This window comes from Ostrea edulis, chromosome 9 (genome assembly GCF_947568905.1).
Source record: "Ostrea edulis chromosome 9, xbOstEdul1.1, whole genome shotgun sequence".
Classification (NCBI taxonomy): domain Eukaryota; kingdom Metazoa; phylum Mollusca; class Bivalvia; order Ostreida; family Ostreidae; genus Ostrea; species Ostrea edulis.
Window position 1 is genome coordinate 21,187,833 of NC_079172.1, and position 27,834 is coordinate 21,215,666.

The window sequence follows — 27,834 nt, forward strand, 5'->3', positions numbered from 1 at the left end:
AATATGTTAAAGCACCTCTTTTACAAATCTACTGAATGATAGAATGTGTATTCTAACATGATAAGCATTTTCTCTCTATACACATGTAGAAAAATCATCATAGTAAAATCTACACTATACGATGCAGTAAAAACTCACAGTTTTATGATCAGTCGAGACAATTTATTCAACGATACAACAATATGGTAACGCAGTTATTATTTCGATTCTAACATATACAATTAGTGGGTTTTAACCTAAAACAAAACGGAACTGTATTATTGAAGTGTGCATCTGCGACGTCAAGTCATCATCACAGAACTTTGACATCAGAGAGAATTCAAATTCTTAAAATAATAATGTAAATTAGCTATTGTATATATAAAATGAAATCATATTATTTGTTACGTCTGAAATTAATAAAATTGTCTTTACAAATCGATTTATTAAAAAGGAAAAGGAAAGGAAACCTCAACAGGCACTGACTGATGCTATTTTTAGACTGCTTTAAATTATTGCGTGATAAAACACGGTTGATTTTCTTCTTTGTCCAATGTAAGGAAAAGCGGGATCATGTTTGAATTAACAGTCTACAGGTCTATATCAACTTCTTGGTTTTTTTCTTTTCACTAGTAATCCAGTTATGAATGGTGTTCTTTATTTTTTTCCAGGACAATCTGCTCAGAACTTCATATTTCTTTATCACTTTTTCACAGTCTTCACACCGAAGTTCCTTTCTCAAAGCGATATTGGTTTTGAACAGCGACTTCAGGAGCTGACTCTGTTCTTCACTGAGTTTTTGTACACATTCTGAAAAAATCCATAACAGTTGCCTATTATGTTCCATGATGACCAGCAACAAGCATCTAAGAAATATAATTAATTGTAAAATATGTAAGCGCTCTGCTTAGTAACCTTGACCATGATCAAAGTGACTTGGATCTTGCACATGACACATCATCTGTCAATGGTTATTCCTTGTCATGTGTTCTTAAAATCCTTTCGTAAACGTTTAAGATACGAAGCAACATGACTGCTATTGTCTGTATGTACAAATGATAAACAATTACCAAAGTTTGAACACTGACCTTGCATGACACACCTGTCAATGGTTACTCCTTGTGTCATTTTTTTTTAAAAAATATCTTTCCATTAATTATTAGGTTATCGAGCCGATACAACTACTACTATATGTATAACCATCAGTATGTGGAAAACATGACAAATTTCAATGAAGACCTTATGAAATATGACTATGGAATGCTATTTTGGTTTTAAAACAAAACCCACTTACTGGGTTGGCGTGATGAGGTCACAGTTGTACTGGGTTGGCGTGATGAGGTCACAGTTGCACTGGGTTTAGCCACTGTCAGATTGTCCATGTCAGATGATTCAGGATCTGAAAGATGTTAATTTTAAAAAATGGTTTTTACATGAACAATATTAGAATAAAAAGGCCTTATAGAGTAAAGTGACCTTGACTTTTGAGATCATCATGAGGCAAGGTCATGGTAACATTATTTCATTGTGGTGAACAAAACTTTAAACTCTTTAAAAAAAATCCGACCTATTTAAATAACAATGTTATTGCTCAGACTTTAAAATGGGACAGATGAACAGACATATGGACAACTGTATTGCTCCCCCGAATGGAATTATTCATTTAAGCATAAAAACTAAAGAGCTAACGACTGCATATATTGTTTATCGAGTACATAATAAAGCCTAAAGAAGACAAAGTATGAAAATAGTTTTATTGGCCTAAACATTATTTTATTTCCATAAATGTTTCCAGTAAAAAAAAACTTACTCTGAATGCCTTGTACTTCATCCTCTTGGTCCTCTTGATTATCATTCTCGTCCATTTCTTCCTCACTGCTTAACTCGGCAGCTGTAGAAGAATTTATGGTTATAAAATGGTGCCACAGAATATATTGTTGTAATTTGGTTTGTAATCATTGAAATTCACAGGTGAAAAACTGTTTAAGATATTGCAGCACAAATAAACCCCAACCGCGATTCACAAGCAGTACTACAAAATAATACACAAAATTTATAATTCCTTGGTTCAAACCAATTTTAAGGAGCAATTTGGACAAAGGTTTGGACGAACAGGTGGAAGGATGATGTGATATTAAGGCTTCTGCATGATACTCATGGGGCCCTAACCAGAACTTTACCTTGTCATGGACATTGTTAAAAGGCCAAAGAAAATTTTGTTTTAAAGCATATCATTGCAAATGTTACTTACTCTCGTCCAAAGGAATTTCCTCTAGAGACTTTCCGCTGTATTGTCCAATTGATCCATTATTCAAAGCTGTCAGTAGGCGTCCCATTTTAGCGACCTGTAGAGTTTCCTGAGGAAGCCGATAAAAAGATCGGTGAACGGTTATGTCATGGCCCATAAAGGTTGCCATAATTTCCAGATCATTCTTGTTCAAACTTAAAACCTGTGCAACTGTGGCTACATGTTTTCGAAGTCTCGTGCTTGTAATCATTTCTGGATTGGTCAAACCTGCTGCCTTTGAAAAAGTCCTCAAGACATCAGCACTCCTCAGTGCTTCTAAAGAACCATAGTTAGGCCTAGGAAATACATATTTATTTTCTTTGGCAACACCTGCTGTATCTCTCCATCTCAAAAGAAGTTCAATGCACCTCTTAGCCTTTTGTGTCAGTAGAACTGGAACAGTGCGCCCCCTTTTACCCCTGATTTCCACTCTTGACAATGTGTCCAGAAGGATTCTTTCAGTTGCACTTAGAGCTTCCATAACTTCTTGCGGACAATCTTTGTTCTGTGTTCTTAAACAGTAAGCACCTACCAGCAATCTCTGAGTTTCTCCACCGCGCCTACGATTAAACAGTACAAGCTGGGCCAAAGTCATCTGATTGAGCAATTCCCATTCAGCCCTGTCAAAACGGTTATGAAGCGTTTCCAGTAGGGACTCTGTTTTTTGGTCTAGGAATTTGTTGAGTCGTATGATGTCTTCCGATAATGGCAACAAGTAGCCTTTGTTCATCTTGTTTCTTGTCAATGTTTGCAAAGCAGAACTTGAAATTTCATCAGTCCATTCGTTCTCGCAGAGTGTCAAGAAATTGTCTGCTCTGCTTCCTCCCTCAACATCGCCATTGATCAGGGCTTCTGATTTTGCCACTTTTGCACATTTTTTCAGCAGGTGTCCTAACTTGAGAGCTAAAGAAGGATTTTTGTAAGTATTTGTCACTTCATTGAACTCGCACAAAACCTTGGTGGACTTAACTGCCAATGGAAACTTCTCAGGGTCAATAATGTCATTTAAACAATTGATGCTTAAATCTTGGGTTTTTGCGCATATCAAAAACCGCCCAAGTTCCCTCATTTTTTGACTGATGTGGGAATAGAGATGTGTCAAATGTCCATGTTTTTGATACAGTTTTTCACCAACTTTCAGTATAATAGCATCATTACGTGCAGCGATGGTTACCTCATCCCTTACCATTTTGCCAAAAACCTTCTCCTTCAGTCCTGCATGTATGGAGTTAGAAGCAGGCAAGAGTAGGGCTGCATCTGCTTGGACTCTCCTGGACTTCTGCTTCCCTGTGCGTAATTTGCACACCTGCTTGTGCCTCCAAAGACCTTCCTTTAAGAAAAAACCCAAGCATTCATCACAAGGAAGATAATCCTCTGGCTTTGAGTCATTTGATTGTCTTGCAACAACAACAAGTTCACCACTTTCCTTTTTTAATACACTAACATTGTGTTTATAGTTTCCAGCATTTCGTAAGCGTGTTATTTCTGCAGTTCGATTCTTTGATCTCAGGGGCAAACGCATTATTTTTTGTACTTCTGTTTCTGTTTTGTGTGATTTTAGGTAGTGCTTTCTGATGTTTGTCGAACTTTTCTCACAGAAAAGACAGTACTCCTTTTTATCCCACTTTCTGCCCTTTTCATTATTACTTTTCTGGATGGTAATCTTTGCCTTTTTATTTAAAGCACCATCTGTGGTTGAAGTAACCTCTTGATTTGATGTAATCTTTGCCTTTTTAGTTGAAGTACCATCTGTGGTTGTAGTTACCTCTTGATTTGATGTGTACACAGTTGTTTGTTTATTATATCGTCGTTTTACACCTGTACTTGTTTGTTTTTTCAAAGAGAATGCTGAATTTTCATTCAGAGGTATTACGTCAGATATATCGGATGAGTTGGACACACAGTCAGATTCTAAACTGAAGTCTGGGTCATCATCGTTGTCATCAAAGCTCTCTGTCTCACTGACATCTGTGACCTCTGGTTCTGAAAATCAACAAATACTTTTATTTATTCTGCACATACTTATTAGAAATGTCTTCATAAATACTTTAGTACAGACCCTGGAGTATGAAGTACTTATGAGTATTTTTGAATACTTTTTTTTACTTAATGATGAGACACACAAAAAAATATCACTCACAAGTCAAAACTGAACTAAGCACTTCCTTAAAGACCATGGTTGTACGGAATTAGTATGATTCAAAACTACAGCATTTAGTTATTGAGGTCAAAAAGTGTATGAAGCAATTCAAAGGTAAAAATATATCATTGAATGTACAGACATTCTGAGGTACAAGGAACACACACACACACACACACACAATAGAATGCTTTGTTTTAACTGAACACACAGACAGAGGTATTCTTGATCTATTGTAAAAGTAACAACAATATGACTCATGGAAATGGAGAACACCATGACCAACAACAAGAGCGCTTGGAGGCACAATACATGCCCGAAGGTGTAGTTGACCAGGACATAAGCTGAAAGGTTTCTATGGAAATAATTTTAAAATCCTTCCATCAGTAATAAAGTTATAATCAGACACATAATTGATATAGGTGGGTGAATGCACCCTGGGTCCATTGAATGTTTGAGATGTACATGTATATTGTATGCGACACACCGTCTCGATATACTGTATGTTTCTATGAAATAATTTTAAAATGCAACTACCTGTAACAAAGTTATGGCCCGGACTAAAATTGATAATGGGGGCGTGAATGCACCCCCCCCCCCCCCCCCGACCATTTAATGTTTGATATACGGGCCTGAAAATTGTACGCAACACATCGCCTAGATGTACTGTATGTTACTGTGAAATAATTTAAAAATCGAACTACCAGAAGAAATTTATAGCCCGGACAAAACAATTGCTAATGGGGGGGGGGGGGGGGGGGGGGGGGGGGGCAAATGCACCCTTCAGTCCGATTAATGTTTGGGACCTGGATATTGTATGCGACACATCGTCTCGAGGTAATGTATGTTACTGTGAAGTACTGCAAGTAAGAAAGTTAAGGCCCAGAAAAGAAATTGTCAACGGCCGGCTGGCTGTATGGACGGACGGAGAGACGATGGAGGCCATAACATAATACGACCCTTCGGGCGTATAAAAATGCCTTGCCTAGTCTACAAAGCCCATTTGAATTATCATGGTCTAAGACCACATTTTTATAATAATCTGACGCACCTATAAAGCTTTTTCCTTTGGTCCTGGATTCAAAACTGAAATCTAGTTCATTATCGGTGTCATCGAAGCTCTCTATCTCACTGACATCTGTGACCTCTGGTTCTGAAATTAACAAACACTTAATATTTATTTTGGAAGGATTTAGACCCACAGCATTTATTTATTGTGCTTTAATGCAATAAAAAGATATCACATTGACAGCAGAGACACGTTTTGTGATACATATGCTTATCAGAAATGACTTAGTAATTACTCTAGTACAGACCCTTCAGTATGTAGTACTCAAGAGCATTTTTGAGTACCGACATTTTAATAAATTAACCCCATTTGATTAGTAGTTAGACACACAAAAAATTGTCATTCACATGTCAAAACTGAATTTGTATGATTAAAACCTACAGCATTTAGCTATTGGGGTCAAAAAGTGTATAGAGCAATTCAAAGGTAAAAATATATCATTGAATGTACAAACATTGTGAGGTACAAGGAACACACACACACTAGAATGCTTTTGTTTCCAACTTAACACATACAGACAGAGGTATCTATATATTCTTGTAAAGGTAACAACAATACGAACAAGAGCAACGCCAGCGTGGCATAATACGCCCGTACAGATTTCAGTGGGGTTCATATTTCAGCAGAGTTAGTACTGTCCTTTAAATGCTAATTCGGTCTGTATTCCGCCTACAACGTTTTCCTACTAAGTGACACTACGACCTTGACCTTTGACCTACGACCTTGAGAAACAATAGGCATCTTCCTCTCATCATGGTGATCAATTGTAGCAAGTTGTATGATTCTGGAGCTTACGGTTCTGTCTGTATCCCGCCTACAACGTTTTCCTAATACGTGACACTACGACCTTGACCTTAGACCTCCGACCTTGAAAAACAATAGGGACCTTCCTCTCATCATGGTGATCAATTATACCAAGTTGTATGATCCTGGAGCATACGGTTCGTTCTGTATCCCGCCTACAACGTTTTCCTAATACGTGACACTACGACCTTGACCTTTGACCTACGACCTTGAAAAACAATAGGGATCTTCCTCTTACCATGGTGATCAATTATACCAAGTTGTATGATCCTGGAGCATACGGTTCATTCTGTATCCCGCCTACAACGTTTTCTTAATACGTGACACTACGACCTTGACCTTTGACCTACGACCTTGAAAAACAATAGGGATCTTCCTCTCACCATGGTGATCAATTATACCAAGTTGTATGATCTTGGAGCATACGGTTCGTTCTGTATCCCGCCTACAACGTTTTCTTAATACGTGACACTACGACCTTGACCTTTGACCTACGACCTTGAAAAACAATAGGGATCTTCCTCTCACCATGGTGATCAATTATACCAAGTTGTATGATCCTGGAGCATACGGTTCGTTCTGTATCCCGCCTACAACGTTTTCCTACTAAGTGACACTACGACCTTGACCTTTGACCTACGACCTTGAAAAACAATAGGGATCTTCCTCTCACCATGGTGATCAATTATACCAAGTTGTATGATCCTGGAGCATACGGTTCGTTCTGTATCCCGCCTACAACGTTTTCCTACTAAGTGACACTACGACCTTGACCTTTGACCTACGACCTTGAAAAACAATAGGGATCTTCCTCTCACCATGGTGATCAATTATACCAAGTTGTATGATCCTGGAGCATACGGTTCGTTCTGTATCCCGCCTACAACGTTTTCCTACTAAGTGACACTACGACCTTGACCTTTGACCTACGACCTTGAAAAACAATAGGGATCTTCCTCTCATCATGGTGATCAATTATACCAAGTTGCATGATCCTGGAGCATACGGTTCGTTCTGTATCCCGCCTACAACGTTTTCCTACTAAGTGACACTACGACCTTAACCTTTGACCTACGACCTTGAAAAACATAAGGCAGCTTCCTCTCATCATGGTGATCAACTATACCAAGTTGTAAGATCCTGGCACTTATGGTTCAGCCTACAAAGCCCGGACAGACAGACAGACAGACAGGCGGACAGACGGACAGACAGACAGACGGACGACGCCATACCATAATACGTCCCGTCAAAGACGGGCGTATAAAAATTAAACACAGGGACCGGATAGCTCTACAAAGCTGTTCATCAGGTCGAATTGCTATCGTTTAGTACCTTATTTATTATAATAATCTGACCCACCTCTTAAGCTATTTTCATTGGTGCTGCTTTCAAAACCAGGAGAGCTTGAAGAGGAGGTTTTATCAGCAATACTGGATGGCTCATTTCTCACATCAATCCCAACGTCATCTGCCAAAAAATAAACATTCCATGTTAATGTATTTATATTTCATTCATTTGGTATTTCCATTTTTTAAATAAATTATCATTCACAAGTAAAACTGAACTAACCACCTCCTCAAAGACCATGGTTGTACAGAGTTTGTGATTCAAACCTACAGCATTTGTTATTGAGTTTAAAAAGTGTATAAAGCAAATCAAGGGTAAAAATATATCACTGAATGTACAAACATTGTGAGGTACAAGAAACACACACACACACTAGAATGCTTTTGTTTTCAACTGAACACATACATACAGAGGTATCTATATATTCTTGTAAAGACAACAACAATATGAAACATAGGGCAGGGAAAGCTCAATGGTAAAGTGGCCGCTTCCAGACCAAGAGGTCCTGGGTTCTACAGCATTTTGTTATTGGGTTTAAAAAGTGTATAAAGCAATTCAAAGGTAAAAATCTATCATTGAATGTACAGACATTGTGAGGTACAAGGAACACACACACACACACTAGAGTGCTTTTGTTTTCAACTGAACACATACAGACAGAGGTATCTATATACTCTTGTAAAGGTAACACCAAATGAAACAGGGTTGGGGAAGTTCAATGGTAAAGTGGCCGCTTCCAGACCAAGAGGTCCTAGGTTCAAAACCCACTCAGGACTAGTTTTTGAGCCCCTCAAAATGCCTGCTCAGTACTTGTTAGTTTGACCCAGGAAACGGACTCAAGAGCACTTGTGTGACCCAGGAAACGGACTCGAGAGCACTTGTATAAGTAAGTTATAAGCTTTCATCGTAATAGAGCTTAAATAAATTGATATAAATTAAATATGAAACATGGAGGAAACAATGACCAGAACAGCTATGGTTAAGGACCTTATTTATTATAATGATCTGACCTACCTCTTAAGATATTTCCTTTGATGCTGCTTTCAAAATCAGGAGAGCTTGTAGAGGAGGCTTTATCAGCAATACTGGATGGCTCATTTCTCACATCAATCCCATCGTCATCTGCCAGAAAATAAACATCCATATTAGTGTATTTATATTTCATTCATTTGGTATTTCCAATTTTTTTTTTTAAACCAACCAGTTTACAAAATTATCATTTACAAGTCAAATCTGAACTAACCACCTCCTCAAAGACCATGGTTGTACGGAATTTGTATCATTCAATCTACAGCATTTAGTTATTGGGGTCAAAAACTGTATACAGCAATTCAAAGGTAAAAATATAACATAGAATGTACAGACATTGTGAGGTACAAGGAACACACACACACACTAGAATGCCTTTTTTTTTAACTGAACACATACATACAGAGGTATCTATATATTCTTGTAAAGACAACAACATGATACATAGGGCCGGGAAAGCTCAATGGTAAAGTGGCCGCTTCCAGACCAAGAGGTCCTGGGTTCTACAGCATTTTGTTATTGGGTTTAAAAATTTAAAGGTAAAAATCTATCATTGAATGTACAGACATTGTGAGGTAACAAGGAACACAAACGCACACACTAGAATGCTGTTGTTTTCAACTGAACACATACAGACAGAGGTTGTAAGGTAACACCAAATGAAACAGGGCTGGGGAAGTTCAATGGTAAAGTGGCCACTGCCAGATCAAGAGGTCCTGGGTTCAAACCCCACTTCAGGCGATATTTGGTCTCCCAAAATGACCACTCAGTAATTGTTAGCTTGACCCAAAAAACAGACTCGAGAGAACTTGTATAAGTTATAAGCTTTCATCGCAATAGAGCTTAAATAAATTGGTATAAAATAAATATGAAACATGGAGGAAACAATGACCAGAACAGCTATGGTTAAGGACCTTATTTATTATAATAATCTGACCCACCTCTTAAGCTATTTCCTTTAATGCTGCTTTCAAAATCAGGAGAGCTTGTAGAGGAGGCTTTATCAGCAATACTGGATGGCTCATTTCTCACATCAATCCCAACGTCATCTGCCAAAAAATAAACAATCCCATGTTAATGTATTTATATTTCATTCATTTGGTATTTCCATTTTTTAAATAAATTATCATTCACAAGTTAAAACTGAACTAACCACCTCCTCAAAGACCATGGTTGTACGGAATTTGTATGATTCAATCTACAGCATTTAGTTTATTGGGGTCAAAAACTGTATACAGCAATTCAAAGGTAAAAATATAACATAGAATGTACAGACATTGTGAGGTACAAGGAACACACACACACACTAGAATGCTATTTTTTGAACTGAACACATACATACAGAGGTATCTATATATTCTTGTAAAGACAACAACATGAAATATAGGACCGCGAAAGCTCAATGGTAAAGTGGCCGCTTCCAGACCAAGAGGTCCTGGGTTCTACAGCATTTTGTTATTGGGTTTAAAAAGTGTATAAAGCAATTCAAAGGTAAAAATCTATCATAGAATGTACAGACATTGTGAGGTACAAGGAACACACACACACACACACACACACACACACGAATGCTTTTGTTTTCAACTCAACACATACAGACAGAGGTATCTATATTCTCTTGTAAAGGTAACACCAAATGAAACAGGGTTGGGGAAGTTCAATGGCAAAGTGGCCGCTTCCAGACCAAGAGGTCCTAGGTTCAAAACCCACTAAGGACTAGTTTTTGAGCCTCTCAAAATGTCTGCTCAGTACTTGTTAGTTTCACCCAGGAAACGGACTCAAGAGCACTTGTATGACCCAGGAAACGGACTTGAGAGCACTTATATAAGTAAGTTATAAGCTTTCATCGTAATAGAGCTAAAATAAATTGGTATAAATTAAATATGAAACATGGAAGAAACAATGACCAGAACAGCTATGGTTAAGGACCTTATTTATTATAATGATCTGACCTACCTCTTAAGATATTTCCTTTGATGCTGCTTTCAAAATCAGGAGAGCTTGTAGAGGAGGCTTTATCAGCAATACTGGATGGCTCATTTCTCACATCAATCCCAACGTCATCTGCCAAAAAATAAACAATCCCATGTTAATGTATTTATATTTCATTCATTTGGTATTTCCATTTTTTAAATAAATTATCATTCACAAGTTAAAACTGAACTAACCACCTCCTCAAAGACCATGGTTGTACGGAATTTGTATGATTCAATCTACAGCATTTAGTTTATTGGGGTCAAAAACTGTATACAGCAATTCAAAGGTAAAAATATAACATAGAATGTACAGACATTGTGAGGTACAAGGAACACACACACACACACACACTAGAATGCTATTTTTTGAACTGAACACATACATACAGAGGTATCTATATATTCTTGTAAAGACAACAACATGAAATATAGGACCGCGAAAGCTCAATGGTAAAGTGGCCGCTTCCAGACCAAGAGGTCCTGGGTTCTACAGCATTTTGTTATTGGTTTTAAAAAGTGTATAAAGCAATTCAAAGGTAAAAATCTATCATTGAATGTACAGACATTGTGAGGTACAAGGAACACACACACACACACACTAGAATGCTTTTGTTTTCAACTCAACACATACAGACAGAGGTATCTATATACTCTTGTAAAGGTAACACCAAATGAAACAGGGTTGGGGAAGTTCAATGGCAAAGTGGCCGCTTCCAGACCAAGAGGTCCTAGGTTCAAAACCCACTCAGGACTAGTTTTTGAGCCTCTCAAAATGTCTGCTCAGTACTTGTTAGTTTCACCCAGGAAACGGACTCAAGAGCACTTGTATGACCCAGGAAACGGACTTGAGAGCACTTATATAAGTAAGTTATAAGCTTTCATCGTAATAGAGCTAAAATAAATTGGTATAAATTAAATATGAAACATGGAAGAAACAATGACCAGAACAGCTATGGTTAAGGACCTTATTTATTATAATGATCTGACCTACCTCTTAAGATATTTCCTTTGATGCTGCTTTCAAAATCAGGAGAGCTTGTAGAGGAGGCTTTATCAGCAATACTGGATGGCTCATTTCTCACATCAATCCCATCGTCATCTGCCAGAAAATAAACATCCATGTTAATGTATTTATATTTCATTCATTTGGTATTTCCATTTTTTAATTTTTTTAAACCAACCAGTTTATAAAATTATCATTCACAAGTCAAATCTGAACTAACCACCTCCTCAAAGACCATGGTTGTACGGAATTTGTATCATTCAATCTACAGCATTTAGTTATTGGGGTCAAAAACTGTATACAGCAATTCAAAGGTAAAAATATAACATAGAATGTACATACATTGTGAGGTACAAGGAACACAAACACACACTAGAATGCTATTTTTTGAACTGAACACATACATACAGAGGTATCTATATATTCTTGTAAAGACAACAACAACATGAAACATAGGGCCGGGAAAGTTCAATGGTAAAGTGGCCGCTTCCAGACCAAGAGGTCCTGGGTTCTACAGCAATTTGTTATTGGGTTTAAAAAGTGTATAAAGCAATTCAAAGGTAAAAATCTATCATTGAATGAACAGACATTGTGAGGTACAAGGTACACACACACACACTAAAATGGTTCTGTCTTCAACTGAACACATACAGACAGAGGTATCTATATATACTCTTGTAAAGGTAACACCAAATGAAACAGGACCGGGAAATGGTAAAGTGGCACTGCCAGTCCAAGAGGTCCTGGGTTCAAACCCCACTTGATGCGATATTTAGCCACCCAAAATGACCACTCAGTAATTGTTAGTTTGACCCCAAAAACAGACTCGAGAGAACTTGTATAAGTTTTAAGCTTTCATCGCAATAGAGCTTAAATAAATTGGTATAAACTAATATGAAACATGGAGGAAACAATGACCAAAAGAGTTATGATTAAGAACCTGATTTATTATAATAATCTGACCTACCTCTTAAGCTGTTTCCTTTGGTGCTGCTTTCAAAATCAGGAGAGCTTGAAAAGGAGGCTTTATCAGCAATACTGGATGGCTCATTTCTCACATCAATCCCATCTTCATCTGCCAAAAAATAAACATCCATATTAATGTATTTATATTTCATTCATTTGGTATTTCCATATTTTAAATAAATTATCATGTCTATATATTCTTGTAAAGACAACAACAATATGAAACATAGGGCCGGGAAAGCTCAATGGTAAAGTGGCCGCTTCCAGACCAAGAGGTCCTGGTTTCTACAGCATTTTGTTATTGGGTTTAAAAAGTGTATAAAGCAATTCAAAGGTAAAAATATATCATTGAATGTACAAACATAGTGAGGTACAAGAAACACACACACACACTAGAATGCTTTTGTTTTCAACTGAACACATACAGACAGAGGTATCTATATACTCTTGTAAAGGTAACATCAAATGAAACAGGGTTGGGGAAGTTCAATGGTAAAGTGGCCGCTTCCAGACCAAGAGGTCCTAGGTTCAAAACCCACTCAGGACTAGTTTTTGAGCCTCTCAAAATGCCTGCTCAGTACTTGATAGTTTCACCCAGGAAACAGACTCAAGAGCACTTGTATAAGTAAGTTATAAGCTTTCATCGCAATAGAGCTTAAATAAATTGGTATAAATTAAATATGAAACATGGAGGAAACAATGACCAGAACAGCTATGGTTAAGGACCTTATTTATTATAATAATCTGACCCACCTCTTAAGCTATTTCCTTTGATGCTGCTTTCAAAATCAGGAGAGCTTGTAGAGGAGGCTTTATCAGCAATACTGGATGGCTCATTTCTCACATCAATCCCCATGTCATCTGCCAAAAAATACACAATCCCATGTTAATGTATTTATATTTCATTCATTTGGTATTTCCAATTTTTAAAAAAAAATATTATTCACAAGTTAAAACTGAACTAACCACCTCCTCAAAGACCATGGTTGTACAGAATATGTATGATTCAATCTACAGCATTTAGTTTATTGGGGTCAAAAACTGTATACAGCAATTCAAAGGTAAAAATATAACATAGAATGTACAGACATTGTGAGGTACAATAAACACACACACACGAATGCTATTTTTTGAACTGAACACATACATACAGAGGTATCTATATATTCTTGTAAAGACAACAACAATATGAAACATAGGGCCGGGAAAGCTCAATGGTAAAGTGGCCACTGCCAGTCCAAGAGGTCCTGGGTTCAAACCCCACTTGATGCGATATTTGGCCTCCCAAAATGACCACTCAGTAATTGTTAGTTTGACCCAAAAAACAGACTCGAGAGAACTTGTATAAGTTATAAGCTTTCATCGCAATAGAGCTTAAATAAATTGGTATAAATTAGATATGAAACATGGAGGAAACAATGACCAGAACAGCTATGGTTAAGGACATTATTTATTATAATAATCTGACTCACCTCTTAAGCTATTTCCTTTGATGCTGCTTTTAAAATCAGGAGAGCTTGTAGAGGAGGCTTTATCAGCAATACTGGATGGCTCATTTCTCACATCAATCCCAATGTCATCTGCCAAAAAATAAACAATCCCATGTTAATGTATTTATATTTCATTCATTTGGTATTTCCATTTTTTAATTTTTTTAAACCAATCAGTTTACAAAATTATCATTCACAAGTCAAATCTGAACTAATCACCTCCTCAAAGAGCATGGTTGTACGGAATTTGTATCATTCAATCTACAACATTTAGTTATTGGGGTCAGAAACTGTATACAGCAATTCAAAGGTAAAAATATAACATAGAATGTACAGACATTGTGAGGTACAAGGAACACACACACACACTAGAATGCCTTTTATTTTAACTGAACACATACATACAGAGGTATCTATATATTCTTGTAAAGACAACAACAATATGAAACATAGGGCCGGGAAAGCTCAATGGTAAAGTGGCCGCTTCCAGACCAAGAGGTCCTGGGTTCTACAGCATTTTGTTATTGGGTTTGAAAAGTGTATAAAGCAATTCAAAGGTAAAAATCTATCATTGAATGTACAGACAGTGTGAGGTACAAGGAACACACACACAAACACACACACACTAGAATGCTTTTGTTTTCAACTGAACACATACAGACAGAGGCATCTATATACTCTTGTAAAGGTAACACCAAATGAAACAGGACCGGGAAAGTTCAATGGTAAAGTGGCCACTGCCAGACCAAGAGGTCCTGGGTTAAAATCCCACTTGAGGCGATATTTGGCCTCCCAAATTGACCGCTCAGTAATTGTTAGTTTGACCCAGAAAACAGACTCGAGAGAACTTGCATAAGTTATAAGCTTTCATCGCAATAGAGCTCAAATAAATTGGTATAAACTAATATGAAATATGGAGGAAACAATGACCAAAAAAAGCTATAGTTAAGGACCTTATTTATCATAATAATCTGACCTACCTCTTAAGATATTTCCTTTGGTGCTACTTTCAAAATCAGGAGAGCTTGTAGAGGAGGCTTTATCAGCAATACTGGAAGGCTCATTTCTCACATCAATCCCAACGTCATCTGCCAGAAAATAAACATCCATATTAATGTATTTATATTTCAATTTTAATTTTTTGAAACCAATCAGTTTACAAAATTATCATTCACAAGTCAAATCTGAACTAACCACCTCCTCAAAGACCATGGTTGTACGGAATTTGTATGATTCAATCTACAGCATTTAGTTATTGGGGTCAAAAACTGTATACAGCAATTCAAAGGTAAAAATATAACATAGAATGTACAGACATTGTGAGGTACAAGGAACACAAACACACACACACACGAATGCTATTTTTTGAACTGAACGCATACATACAAAGGTATCTATATATTCTTGTAAAGACAACAACAATATGAAACATAGGGCCGGGAAAGTTCAATGGTAAAGTGGCCGCTTCCAGATCAAGAGGTCCTAGGTTCAAATGCCACTCGGGGCTAGTTTTTGGGCCTCTCAAAATGCCTGCTTAGTACTTGTTAGCTTGACCCAGAAAACAGACTCAAGAGAACTTGTACAAGTTATAAGCTTTCATCGCAAGAGAGCTTAAATAAATTGGTATAAACTAATATGAAATGATGGAGGAAACAATGACCAAAAAAGCTATGGTTAAGGACCTTATTTATTATGATAATCTGACCCACCTCTTAAGCTATTTCCTTCGGTGCTGCTTTCAAAATCAGGAGAGCTTGTAGAGGAGGCTTTATCAGCAATACTGGATGGCTCATTTCTCACATCAATCCCAACGTCATCTGCCAAAAAATAAACATTCCATGTTAATGTATTTATATTTCATTCATTTGGTATTTCCAGAAAACAGACTGAGTCTCGAGAAAACTTGTATATGTTAAAAGCTTTCATTGCATTGTAGCTAAAATAAATGCATAGGTCTTTAACATACCTAATACTAATAAATCACTCTGGCGAACCATGTAACCATTCATAACCATAAAGTTTATCCCAAATATGTAAAAAAATTCTGATGGTTTTATACATAAGAGACAGTTCAACTATCAAAATAATTACTAAAATAATTAAAATTATTAAAAGAATCAAATTTAAAAGTTCATATTCCATTTTTTGTTTTGTTCATTGTTTCAAGTCACAAAACAACAATGGCTGTTCCTCTGATGTATCATGGGAAAGTTCCTCTGATGCATCATGGGAAAAATTACTGTGTGTGTGTGCTCCCTGTACCACACAATGTTTGTTCATAAAATGCTATATATTCACCTTACATTGCATACTGTCTCTCAACTGTAATCAAGTCCTCAAATAGAAGTTACATAATTATTAAAAACTAGTCTAATGTGCATTTTGGTCCTGACCTATATATGTAAATGGCAGTCGGAAACTAAATGGGACATTGGAACGTTCTGAGCTAAAAATAATCAAATTTTAGATTTCCATGCATTTTTATCTTTGCATTGCTCACTAAGGGTATTTCTAATGGTCAGGAAAAAAAAAAATTGAACGTCATTTGTTGAGTTACAAGTGAGATACAGCACTTACAATTCTTCACTATGTAAACAAGGATCGAACCTTGTTTTTGTTTACATAATGATTGCTTCACAGAAATTACCATGTTTAAAACAAAATGAGATGTGAGAATCACTAGGAACGTTGAATTGTGTTCAGAATAAACTTATAATATGAAAAAATCTGCTTTAAACGAAAGTTACACTAACATATTCAATGTAGGTATGTAGGTAAACAAAAACATGGCTTGAGCCTTGTGCACATACTACATAGTGAAGAATTGTAAGTGTTGTATCTCACTTGTAACTCAACAAATGATGTTCAAATTTTTGCTGACCATTAAAAATACCCAAGTGAGCATTGTAAACATTAAAAATGGAAATCTAAAATGTGAACAATTTTAGCTCAGAACGTGTCTATGTCCCTTTAAATACACAATTCATACTTCTTTCACTAATCAAAATACTGAAACTAGATGTTTGTCGGCAGAACACCAACATGTCGAGTCCGCCGCTTATTCTAGCTGTATACATTAGGATATTAATATTTGACCTTTAAGTATGATGTTCACTTACTGGTGTTGATCACTTAGGCCAAGTTATTCTGAAGTGCATTGATAAATGACGGAGAAGCAGTGCGGAATTAAAAGCATAATAATATGCAATTTGGGCATTTGACCTTCAAGCGTGACCTTTTGACCTTTGACCAATACGCATGACTCTTGCATATGACACATCATCTTCTGGTGGTGATCTCTCCTGCCAAGTCATTTTAAATCTGTTGATAACTGAGGTAGATACAGCTTTACAAACATAAGGCAAAAGAAAAGGTAGGTGTGTTTCCGATTACCCGACCGACCCTAAAATTTTCTCCCGACCCTAAATTTTTTAGTCATTTCCAGTCCTTAACTCTCGTACACTTCGTTTTTCGATCTCTAATAAGTTCGGGCTCAATAATCAAATTACCGAAATCTTCCAAGATGGCGTCCTTCATGCTTTCCGAAGACATACTCGTGTAATAAATACTTTTAAATATGCATGGTAAAATCAGTTGTCAAAATGTCATTTTTTTGCTTTAATTTATTTTTAATCCCATACTGAACACTCGGATGTTACATGCCAGTACACACAAACATATTTATTGTGAATACACTTTGTTCCTGGTGATGCAAGGCAAATTTGTACTGAATTATAGCGCATGAATAAAATATAAAAGCAAAAAAAAAATGTTTCCAACCCCCGACCCTACATTTTTTTTTGATATGTAATTGGAAACACACCTTTTTTTGGCCTAATGAGGCATTTCAGAATTTGACCTTGAAGTGTGATCTTGACTTGTGACCAACATTCATTGTTCTTGTATGTGACACACCACCGACTTATGCCAAGTTATTTTAAAACATGATCATTAATGGGGAAGATACAGCCCATACAAGGATAAAAACATTGAATTTCAGCATTTGACCTTGAAGTGTGACCTTTGACCATCAGTCATGGTTCATTCAATTGACACATCGCCTTCTTGCGTTGATGAGTTATGCCAAGTTATTTTAAAATCTGATGATAAGTGAGGGAGATACAGCCCGGACACAAAATTCGAATGACACGCTAACTTACTGACTGACTAACAAACACGGAACTGCCGTTGTGACAACTATATCAGCTTCCGCAAGCGAGCTTGACAAAAATTGTATAAAATTCCACACTTGAACAATTAAATTACAAATGCACCACCTTGTGTGCCAACATCTAGATGTTATCACAATGACAACAATCCAGCAGATGTCACAGTAACTGAGAATTATTCTTTTCAAATAACAACAACAGACAAGCTAAATGTGAAAATAACAAAACAAAAACAAAAACTGGTAACAAAATAACAGTATCATTACATCCCTTTGAACAAAGTGAACTACTTTACCTTTTGATTTTTTGTTCTAAAATGTGATAAAAAAAAGAACAAAAATAGCATTTTATATTAGCATACATGATTTAACCTATTTCAGTCATCATGAAAGACCATTGGACCTCAAACATATCTGATAAAAATGACAACAGTACAGTTAACTTAAAGCAAAAATTGGTCCACTGTGGTCAGGAACATTCACTCCCAGTAACCAACTAGAATTGCATCCATAGGACACATATGACCCCAATTTATGCATTTGTCAATGACTATACAAAATTTTATGCGCGAGTAAACGAAATGCAAGGTGCATAACTACAACACCTGAGGAACAATCCCACAAAGTTTCTTAGCTCTAGCACAAATACTTTACAACTTTTGCATGACACCAGATTGATAGTGATAGTATGACAAACATGCACAAATACACACAGACGAATAAGGGCAAATTGAAGCAGATTAGCTACGGGGAACATAATGAAGAACATCTAAGCACAAGTTTTTTGGCATTATTATCTATATTTCTTGAAATAAGAATATGTTTAACTTTTCAGCAATATGAAGTTTTAAAATTCAGTGGCTCTGTTTATACTTACAGTTACACTGGTACATTTACTCTGTAATATGTTAAATAAAATTACATAATTCAAAATGCTAAACAAACCTCCCATGGCAGATCTGCTACTCCATAGTCGTATAAGAGTTCTTCGCCAGCCGGGATATCTCTAATTGCAAAAAGACATAGTTTTGGAACCTGATTAACTTCAATGCATCTCATCTTGCAGTTTTGTTCCCTATGTGTTCCGTGATTGACAAGTCTCCCCATCCACTGGCCACTATCAACTTCTAAAGTGGAATCAATGCTGCAAAATAGCATGAAACAAGTGCTGCTTGTATAACCGGAGCTTAACTTTTCTTGGTGCCTGTCAGTAAACAAGGCTGACAAACTTATATCCAGCAAAGAATATTATCAGGGCTTTCTTACCTTCTTTAACTGCATGACTCCGATATTCGACCCCTTCCCAATCAAGAAATTTGAAACTTTTTCCCAATTCCCCATTACAAATTTCCCAAAAATTTGGCCTGATCAATATTTAATTATAAAATCCTCTGAAGCATAATAGTTGATGTTTTGAGAGAATAATAATCATTACTTAATGCCAATGTTAAAATGATAAAAAGTTGCTTATTCATCTAAGTTCTTCCATATCACCATATTTAATTAATTTGATACAATAATATTTAAAAATCTACATACCACCATTGTGTTCCTTTAAAGAAAAAGAAGTATCTGAACACAGAGTCAGATTTTTTTTCTCGTTTCATTCCTTCTTCTCCACTGATTAACTCCCCATGATAGGCAAGCAAAAAGTCTCCTTTACACCTCTCAATTGTTGTTCTTACTCCTCGACCTGTTAAAAGAAATGTAACATTAAAAATCCTAATAAAAATCTAAACAAGGCTCTACAAAAGCTTTTTAACGACAGATGACAGAATTGGAAAATCACTTGGTACAATAATTTCAAAACTTGATCGCCATTTGAACAAATGAATTGAATTATACTGTGCAGAAAGGTTTGTCAGATATCTTTAAAAATTAAAACTAAGATATTCTTCAAAGTTATCGAGATTTATTCCCTTCCTAGTAGCTTTATTTTCCTTAATCAATGCCTTGACAATACTATTATTTTAATGAATTTGAAATCACCATGGCTCTCATTTGACACCAAATCAATCAAATTAACAAAACATAGACTATAGGGTCATGGTTACTACGAAGTACAAATTACCTTTTGGAGGTATGATATCCATCTTGAATCCTTCTAAATCTTTATTCTTAAGTATGGTTTCTTCTGCTAACAAATTCGGTTTTTTTCTCTTAGACCGCATGATGATCAGTTGATGTGAGAGCCTGCAAATAAAGCAGATTATCTTGAATCGTGAAATACTATAATACTACAACTATATTGCTAGTGAAGTTTGTAGAGCCTTAACCTCTATGTATCACGTATCAAGTTTAAGTTCTAACCATTAAATAAGGTATCAGGTCTACCATCAACTCGTACCGAGTCAACTTGCACCGTCCCAATTTGGTCAAGTCGTACTAGATTTTTGGTCAACTCTTACTTTTTGTGGTCAACTTGTACTTTTCATTTTGGTGTGGCCTTATATTCAGAAAACATCTCTTTTCCAACAATAAAGCAAACAGTATGCACAGTTCTAATTTCTTAGTATAGCTGCAGAAACAAGAAAGTAGGTCAACAGGTCAAGGTCATTGTCATCAACAAATAATCTTAACAATATTGTACAGGTACAATAGACGATGAATAATGCACAAAAATATCTAAGCCCCATGCAGGCCTCGCGGTTTTGGAGAAGTAGTTTTTTTTTTAGTTTTCACTATGCCAATATAGGGAACCCCATGATCCCAGGCAGGGCATGGCCAATTTTGACCTCAGGGCCATAATTTTAACAATCTTGGTAGAGGTCCACTAGACAATGAATCATGCTAAATATCTATAGCCCTAGGCCTTGCTGTTTCGAGTTTTCACTATGTCCATACAAGGAAAATCCCTGACCCTTTGGGGGTGACCAATTTTGACCCTGGGCCCGGTTTTTCGAAAGGTGGTTAACTTTAACACGGCGTTATCTTGGTGTTAAGCTCTGTGTTAAAATTAGCCATAATTTGAACAATCTTTTTTTTTTTTTTTTTTTATAATTTCTTATTTTTTTTGTTCACATGTATCAGTAGAGTTCTCTATCATGACAAATATATACAAAAAGAACAACAAAATGCATCTGAATATATGGGAGATTTTGAATATAAGAAAGACAGAGTAAGAGTATCAGTATAAGAAATAGTTTAAGAAAACAATTGGTTCCATCTGTTCCACAGGGTATCATTAAATTTTTCTTTTTCACCATTTTTATAAGAAATGAATTTTTGTGTTTCATAGGAAAATTTCATTTGTGATATTAATGCATGTAAACCAAAGTTTTTCAAATCCTGTCAGACATGGGCAAAAGTCTGCCTAAAAACAATAACCCTTGTCCGACAGATTCTCTTATTATGCCAGTCAAAATGTCTGACAACATTGTCCCAAATAGTTGTAATTCTTATAAGTTGTCTGCCATACTTTTTTGGTGTCTGGTAGAATTTGAAAAAATGGCAGACAAAATGTCTGGCAACTCCACATTTGATTTGGAAAACTCTGGTAAACTCAAGGGCTTCTCAGTACATCTTGCTGTATACACATAGTATTTTAGCCATAAAACAATAATATTTTTAACAATACTATTGTTTTCAATAAAACCAAGAATAAAAGATTTTTTGGTAATAGCTATTTGCAAACAAGTCTTATCTTGTAGAAAAAGCTCAAAATCACTCAAAAAAGTTTGTAAACAAGAGCAACGCAAACGTAGCAATATATGCCCGTCATGGCCCAGACAGTGGTAAAACCACTATGTGCATTTTGACCTTTCACCAGTGACCTTGGCTCAAGGTCATGACACATCCTTAGTTCTAGGGCAACAAATCTGTGAAATATTACTGAAATACCTGCACTCATTGAAAATTTATGGCCTGGACAATGTTAAAACCACTATGTGCATTGTGAACTTGACCTTCACCCAGGTCATGACACTTCCTTGGGTCTAGACCAACAATTCTGTGAATTATTATTCCAATCTATGCACTCAGTGAAAACTTATGGTCCGGAGAAAGTTAAAACCACTATGTGCATTGCGACCTTGAAATCTGACCAGTGACCTTGGCTCAAGGTCACAACACTTCCTTGGACCTAGAGCAACAGTTCTGTGAAATATTATTCCAACCCATGCACTCAGTGAAAACTTATGGTCCGGACAAAGTAAAAACCACTGTGCATTGTGACCTTTACATTTGACCAGTGACCTTGGCTTAAGGTCATGACACTTTGTTGGGTGTAAATCAACATTTCTGTGAAATATTATTTCAATCCAAGCACTCAGTGAAAACTTATGGTCCGGACAAGGTTGAACCAGGATGTGCATTTTGACCTTGACCTTTGACCAGTGACCTTGACTCAAAGTCATGACACCTTCTTGTGTCCATGACAACAATTCTGTGAAATATTATTCCAATCCATGCACTCAGTCAAAAGTTATGGCCCGGACAATGTTTAAACCATTAAGTGTGTAGTGACCTTGACCTTTGACCAATAACCTTGGATCAAGGTAATGACACTTCCTTAGGTCCAGGGCAACAACTCTGAAATATTGTTCAAATCTACAAAGAGGATCAGGAGTTATGGCCCGGACAAACTATTTGCCAATGTTAAAACTATTATGTGTATAGTGAACTTGAACTTTGACCAATAACCTTGGATCAAGGTCATGACACTTCCTTAGGTCCAGGGCAACAATTCTGTGAAATATCATTAAAATCTACAAAGAGGATCAGGAGTTATGGCCCGGACAAACTATTTCGGACGGACGCCGGACGGACAACGCCATAACATAATACGGCCCGTCTGAAAACGGGCGTATAAAAATTGCACTCCCATAAAATATGTTCAATAGATTCCTCTTCTGAGTGACAATTTAGTCTGCAGTACTTTGAATTACTTTTTTTAAAATTTTAAATAGAAAAGAGTTTGTTGCAAGGATGCGATTGATAATTCGGTATTGAAACCACTGAATTTTACTGTCCTTTGTAGGGCTGCGTATTGGTTTAAATTTTCATATCGCGATATATTGCAATATTTTCAAATGTATTGCGATATGTATTGCAATATTTTTCAATAAGAATATCAACAATCTTGTCTCTTATTTCATTGATTTTAAGATAGATTTCCATGCAGAATACATGAAAATTAAAAAACAAGTGTTCTTGAATATAGTCAGACACAACATAAACTTGGCTGCTTAACTCCATTGCTCTGTTGGAAGTAGAAAAACTATATCTTAGTATTTTGAACAATCACAAAAATGCTTCAGCCATATGAAACGTTATATTTGATGTGAGAAATCTCAAATTTAAACGTAATTTCTTAGCTCAAGCATCTCCGCCGATATACCGGTATTGAAAAAACGTATCGCGATACGATATTTTTTAGAGACGAATCGCAATATATCGGAATACCGGTATTATCGCACAGCCCTAGTCCTTTGTCACTCTGAAAGGTATTTTGTGGATTATTTGCCATTCTTTCGTATTGATGTCCAAAAGCTCACTCCATTTTGTTTTGCCGGATGTATTAAACAGAAGTATTTTGGTTTAGAATATCATAAAAAAGTATTGACTTCTTGCATTTTAACACAACTAACTTTGGAATAAAGTGTTCTATATCCTTATTTGAAAACATAAGATATCTAATCCAAAACATTTTCAAAGAATCTATAAAAATATCTAAGCCCTAGGCCTTGCTGTTTCGAGTTTTTACTATGTCCATACAAGGAAAACCCCTGACCCTTGGGGCGTGACCAATTTTGACCTCAGGGCCATTATTTGAACGGTCAACTAGATGATGAATCATACTAAACAAGCATTTTGAGAGTATTGCATAAGCAATACATGTCCCCTACTGGAACCACCATTAAAAATTGACGGATGTTATAAATCAGAGAGTGCAATGCTGTGTGACCTGACCTTGAACTAAAACATAGGCATACCAATATCATATTTAATTAGTTTGATGTTTCGTTGTTTAGTTTGATGTTAAATATACAGTTAATTAAAACATATTTGGGATTTTAAAAAGAGTCTTATTGGGAAGAATTTGATATTAACTTCATTTCATAAGCATGAAGGGGCTTCAATTCATAAACATGAAGCTTTCAATTGATATATGTATATCCTAGATATGTCACACAGTAAAAACTCGATGCCGACGTAGCTAATTTAAATGGAAACAACAGAACAAATTCGAAACTGAGACGAATCACTTACCTGGATCTATTTAAGCCAAACATATTCATGAGAAGGGAATAAATTGTGCATATGCAACACAAAACAAAATACCAATAGGACATTCATAGGCCTATCTGCAGTTTATTTACTTGTCAAGATCACCATGTTTTGCGAAACATTGTAGGAATGCGGTAAATCGAGTAACGCCAATATATGTGCTGACCATCAAACTATTCGCCAATAATAAAATACTTGCGTTGTTATATACATGAATGTGTTTCTGTTATGATGAAGAGTTTAACAGTTTAAAATGTTACATCAATGAAGTAATTACATACGAACTCAGCGGGTGAGTTTTGTGAATTGCACCAATTTAGATGTTCTAATTTTACAGCCTTCCCATCAAAGCACGATCTCAATCCCGATGAATATTGAAATATTTCTGTCACACTTGCTCACCAAACGTTATGAAAGAACTTCACATCAATTTGCATTTAATTGTGTATGTTGAGATACATTCGTGAACGTCCAAGGTGCCACATATTCGGATAATGATAAATACTATCAAATAGAATAAATAAAAACACATGATGATATTGATTTCACTTGTTTTAAGGAAATCAATCTGACATTCTCATTATAAATAAATCGTGTATGGTAGGGTAACAGAACTAAAATCAGGGTTGGGCGGTAAATTCCACCCCTGGTATTTACCGCCGGCATTTACCGGTATTTACCGGACTGGCAAATAAGACTCAAGTGGCAAATACCGGCAAATACTGGTCAATTGAACTTTTAAAGTAAATTTATAGCTTCAACAATTCAAAATGTGAAATCGAAGTTAAATCTAAAATAATTCTTTATCATTACATATTAACATTAAAATTGATTAAATCTAAATAAATCCCAGGCTGAATCATTTTTAACAGTTGAATCTTTGCTTTTTAACCTCCTATACAAAATTTAGATATTATTAAAAAAAATTTAAACAATTCAACAATACAGGTAAAACATACATCACTGGTATAATTCTACCTGCGCATGGTGCCACCTGGTCTAGTTATAAGAAGACCATATGGTATAAATTGTTAAAACAAGTTTCAAGAAACTGTCAATTCAGGGTGGATTAAACAGACATAAACAGAGATGAAAGCAATAAAATATCAAAATGATTTTCTGTTCCACCCAAAAATAGGAAGTTGAAAGGAAAAAGAGGGGATCAAGTATGACATGAGCTATGTTATGGTTTCAACCCTCCAATACATTTACAGCAGTAAGACAAATTTTGGTCATAATCACTGCTACTCCTATTGCTGTACAGACCTACACATTACCAATATCACCATAGTTATTCAGCATGAAATCCAGGCAAACATTCCATTTGGAATTTATTAAGTGTTGTTGACAAAGATAAAGAGTGAAAGACCAGTGCAACAGGCCTTGACTGCCAAACAGTTGTAAGTGCTAATTAAGACTCTAAAACTTTATCTAGAAGTGTCCAGCCAACAATTACAAAACACCCTAAAAATAATTGTGTAATAAATTTAAATTAAAGTGTAAAAAAAAAAAGCTCAAAACTCATAATTTAGTATAAATAGGAATAACTTCAATCTTTAGAATAAAATCTATTAACCAGTGTAGTTAAAACTAACCAAAGAACTTTTAAAATATATTAATTCCAGTGTGGTCGATTCAATTGACCAGTATTTGCCGGCATTTACTGGAATTTACCGGTAAATACCGGTATTTGCCAGTGGCATGGAAAATATGGATAAATGCCGGCATTTTGCCAACCCTGACTAAAATAGAACTAGACTCAACATTAGTTACATTACAAATCGGGTACGAATTGACTCGGTAACTATGGTACGAGTTGACTAGAAACCTTATATGAATTTTTATATGAAATTTTTATAAATTTGATTTTTTCACTTAGCACGAGGGCTGCTCCTATTGTGGCCAATATGACACCCCTTTATATAATTAGCATATTAAAACAAACCTGTATTACAATAGTACTGGAGTAGCCCTAGCTCATACCAAACATTCATCCCTACCTCTGGTACCAACAGATTTATACTGCAGTTACAGTCAGAATTTTAACATCAAATATGAAATCAGAAACAGCAACAACAAAACTTTGGAATTAGCTGCTATAGGAAAATGACCAAATTCAAGGTGCGACATCACATTAGAGATGCCAGAACTAGCAGATTTAGCATGTTTTGGCCGCAATATCTTGTTCTTTTATATTGGACACAGCTTAAGCCCCCCCCCCCCCCCCAAAAAAAAATTGTGTGTTTCGGGCAACACCCTAAAAAATGGTAGGTAAGGTAGGGATCAAGTTTTTTTTCTTTCTTCTTAAATACCCAGTTTTAATACCCAGTCTTGTGTATTTGTGGCCAGCAACCAAAATGGTCAGAAAATCGTTAAAAAAAACACAAAAAAAACAAAAAACTCTATTCGGCGGGGTTTCGCTAGATGGGGTTGGGTTGTCCGTAACACACAATTTATTTTGCCTAATAATTACCATTTTAAAAAACAAGTTAGTTGTGAAGAAAATCAGGAACTCACCTTACAGATCAATCTCATTCTTAACGTGGTATTTCAGATAATATTTATAAAAATGGATTTTAAACCACCTTTCATTATCAACGAAGAGATAGCTATGGCATCCGAGATATGAAATAAGTATATTTTTTTCTGTGGTAAATCTACATGGAAATTCATTTGACGAGCAATGCAAAAATGAAGTATGATATCATATGAATATAAGTTTTCGGCCAGGAAAAATCCAACTGATTTACATGTGTTGACCGCCATTTTGTTTAGTTCAGTAACTGTTGTTTACTTTTCGTTTTGTTATTTCAAATAAAAATGCGATCATTAATATCGATTTAAGTATTAAGTAAATTACTGTTACTTATTAGAAGATAATAAAAACCATGACAACATTATTCATTTCCTAAAATAAGAGAAAATATGGTGGAAAAACTGTGTGTTCCTACCTCGCCAAGCCGGTTAGCTTTCTACTTCCGGTACGTTGGTTCCGAAATCTGCGCGCGCACTGCTTCGCAGAAACAATCCAAATATGATCAGAGTTGACTGTCAGGTGTGTGGGGTCACACTCTGACACACAAACAAGTATCTACAACGTTATATAGAGGTACCCCTTGAAACGAGGAGAAATTGTGTGATATGGTATCTACAAGCGTTTGGCGAGGTACACGTACCGAGGTCTCGGGAAAAGTACCTCGCCATTTTTTGGTACCTCGAAACGTGACTGTGTACTTCTATGAAGTACCTCGGCGTGTAATATATTCCAACGCACACACACACACACACACACACACACACACACACATGTATAATGTACGTAATGGTTATCTTCTAGCATCCGAGTAA

General features: G+C 36.0%; 2 protein-coding genes across 5 annotated transcripts; both read right to left on the reverse strand.

Moving 5' to 3' along the window:
* Positions 1–140: 140 nt before the first annotated feature.
* LOC125682800 (uncharacterized) lies at positions 141–19,344 on the reverse strand. Of its 4 annotated transcripts, none has more exons than XM_056148823.1 (16): positions 19,204–19,344; positions 15,800–15,907; positions 15,071–15,178; positions 14,073–14,180; positions 13,354–13,461; positions 12,602–12,709; positions 11,623–11,730; positions 10,612–10,719; positions 9,597–9,704; positions 8,641–8,748; positions 7,639–7,746; positions 5,458–5,559; positions 2,231–4,249; positions 1,790–1,870; positions 1,274–1,378; positions 141–789 (listed from the first exon to the last, which is right to left on the reverse strand). In XM_056148823.1, the coding sequence occupies exons 1-16, from the start codon at positions 19,208–19,210 to the stop codon at positions 578–580; spliced, it is 3,606 nt and encodes a 1,201-aa protein (XP_056004798.1). In that variant the 5' UTR covers positions 19,211–19,344; the 3' UTR covers positions 141–577. The 4 variants fall into 4 exon arrangements, with proteins under 4 accessions (XP_056004798.1, XP_056004796.1, XP_056004799.1 ...); XM_056148821.1 differs by lacking the exon at positions 19,204–19,344 and adding an exon at positions 16,057–18,272; XM_056148824.1 differs by lacking the exons at positions 7,639–7,746; positions 19,204–19,344 and adding an exon at positions 16,057–16,619.
* LOC130050090 (N-lysine methyltransferase KMT5A-like) lies at positions 19,087–27,573 on the reverse strand. The gene is made up of 4 exons (XM_056148826.1): positions 27,438–27,573; positions 20,330–20,451; positions 19,798–19,951; positions 19,087–19,402 (listed from the first exon to the last, which is right to left on the reverse strand). Exons 2-4 carry the CDS (start codon positions 20,427–20,429, stop codon positions 19,186–19,188), a joined length of 471 nt encoding a protein of 156 aa, XP_056004801.1. The 5' UTR covers positions 20,430–20,451; positions 27,438–27,573; the 3' UTR covers positions 19,087–19,185.
* Between the last annotated feature and the right edge of the window lie 261 nt (positions 27,574–27,834).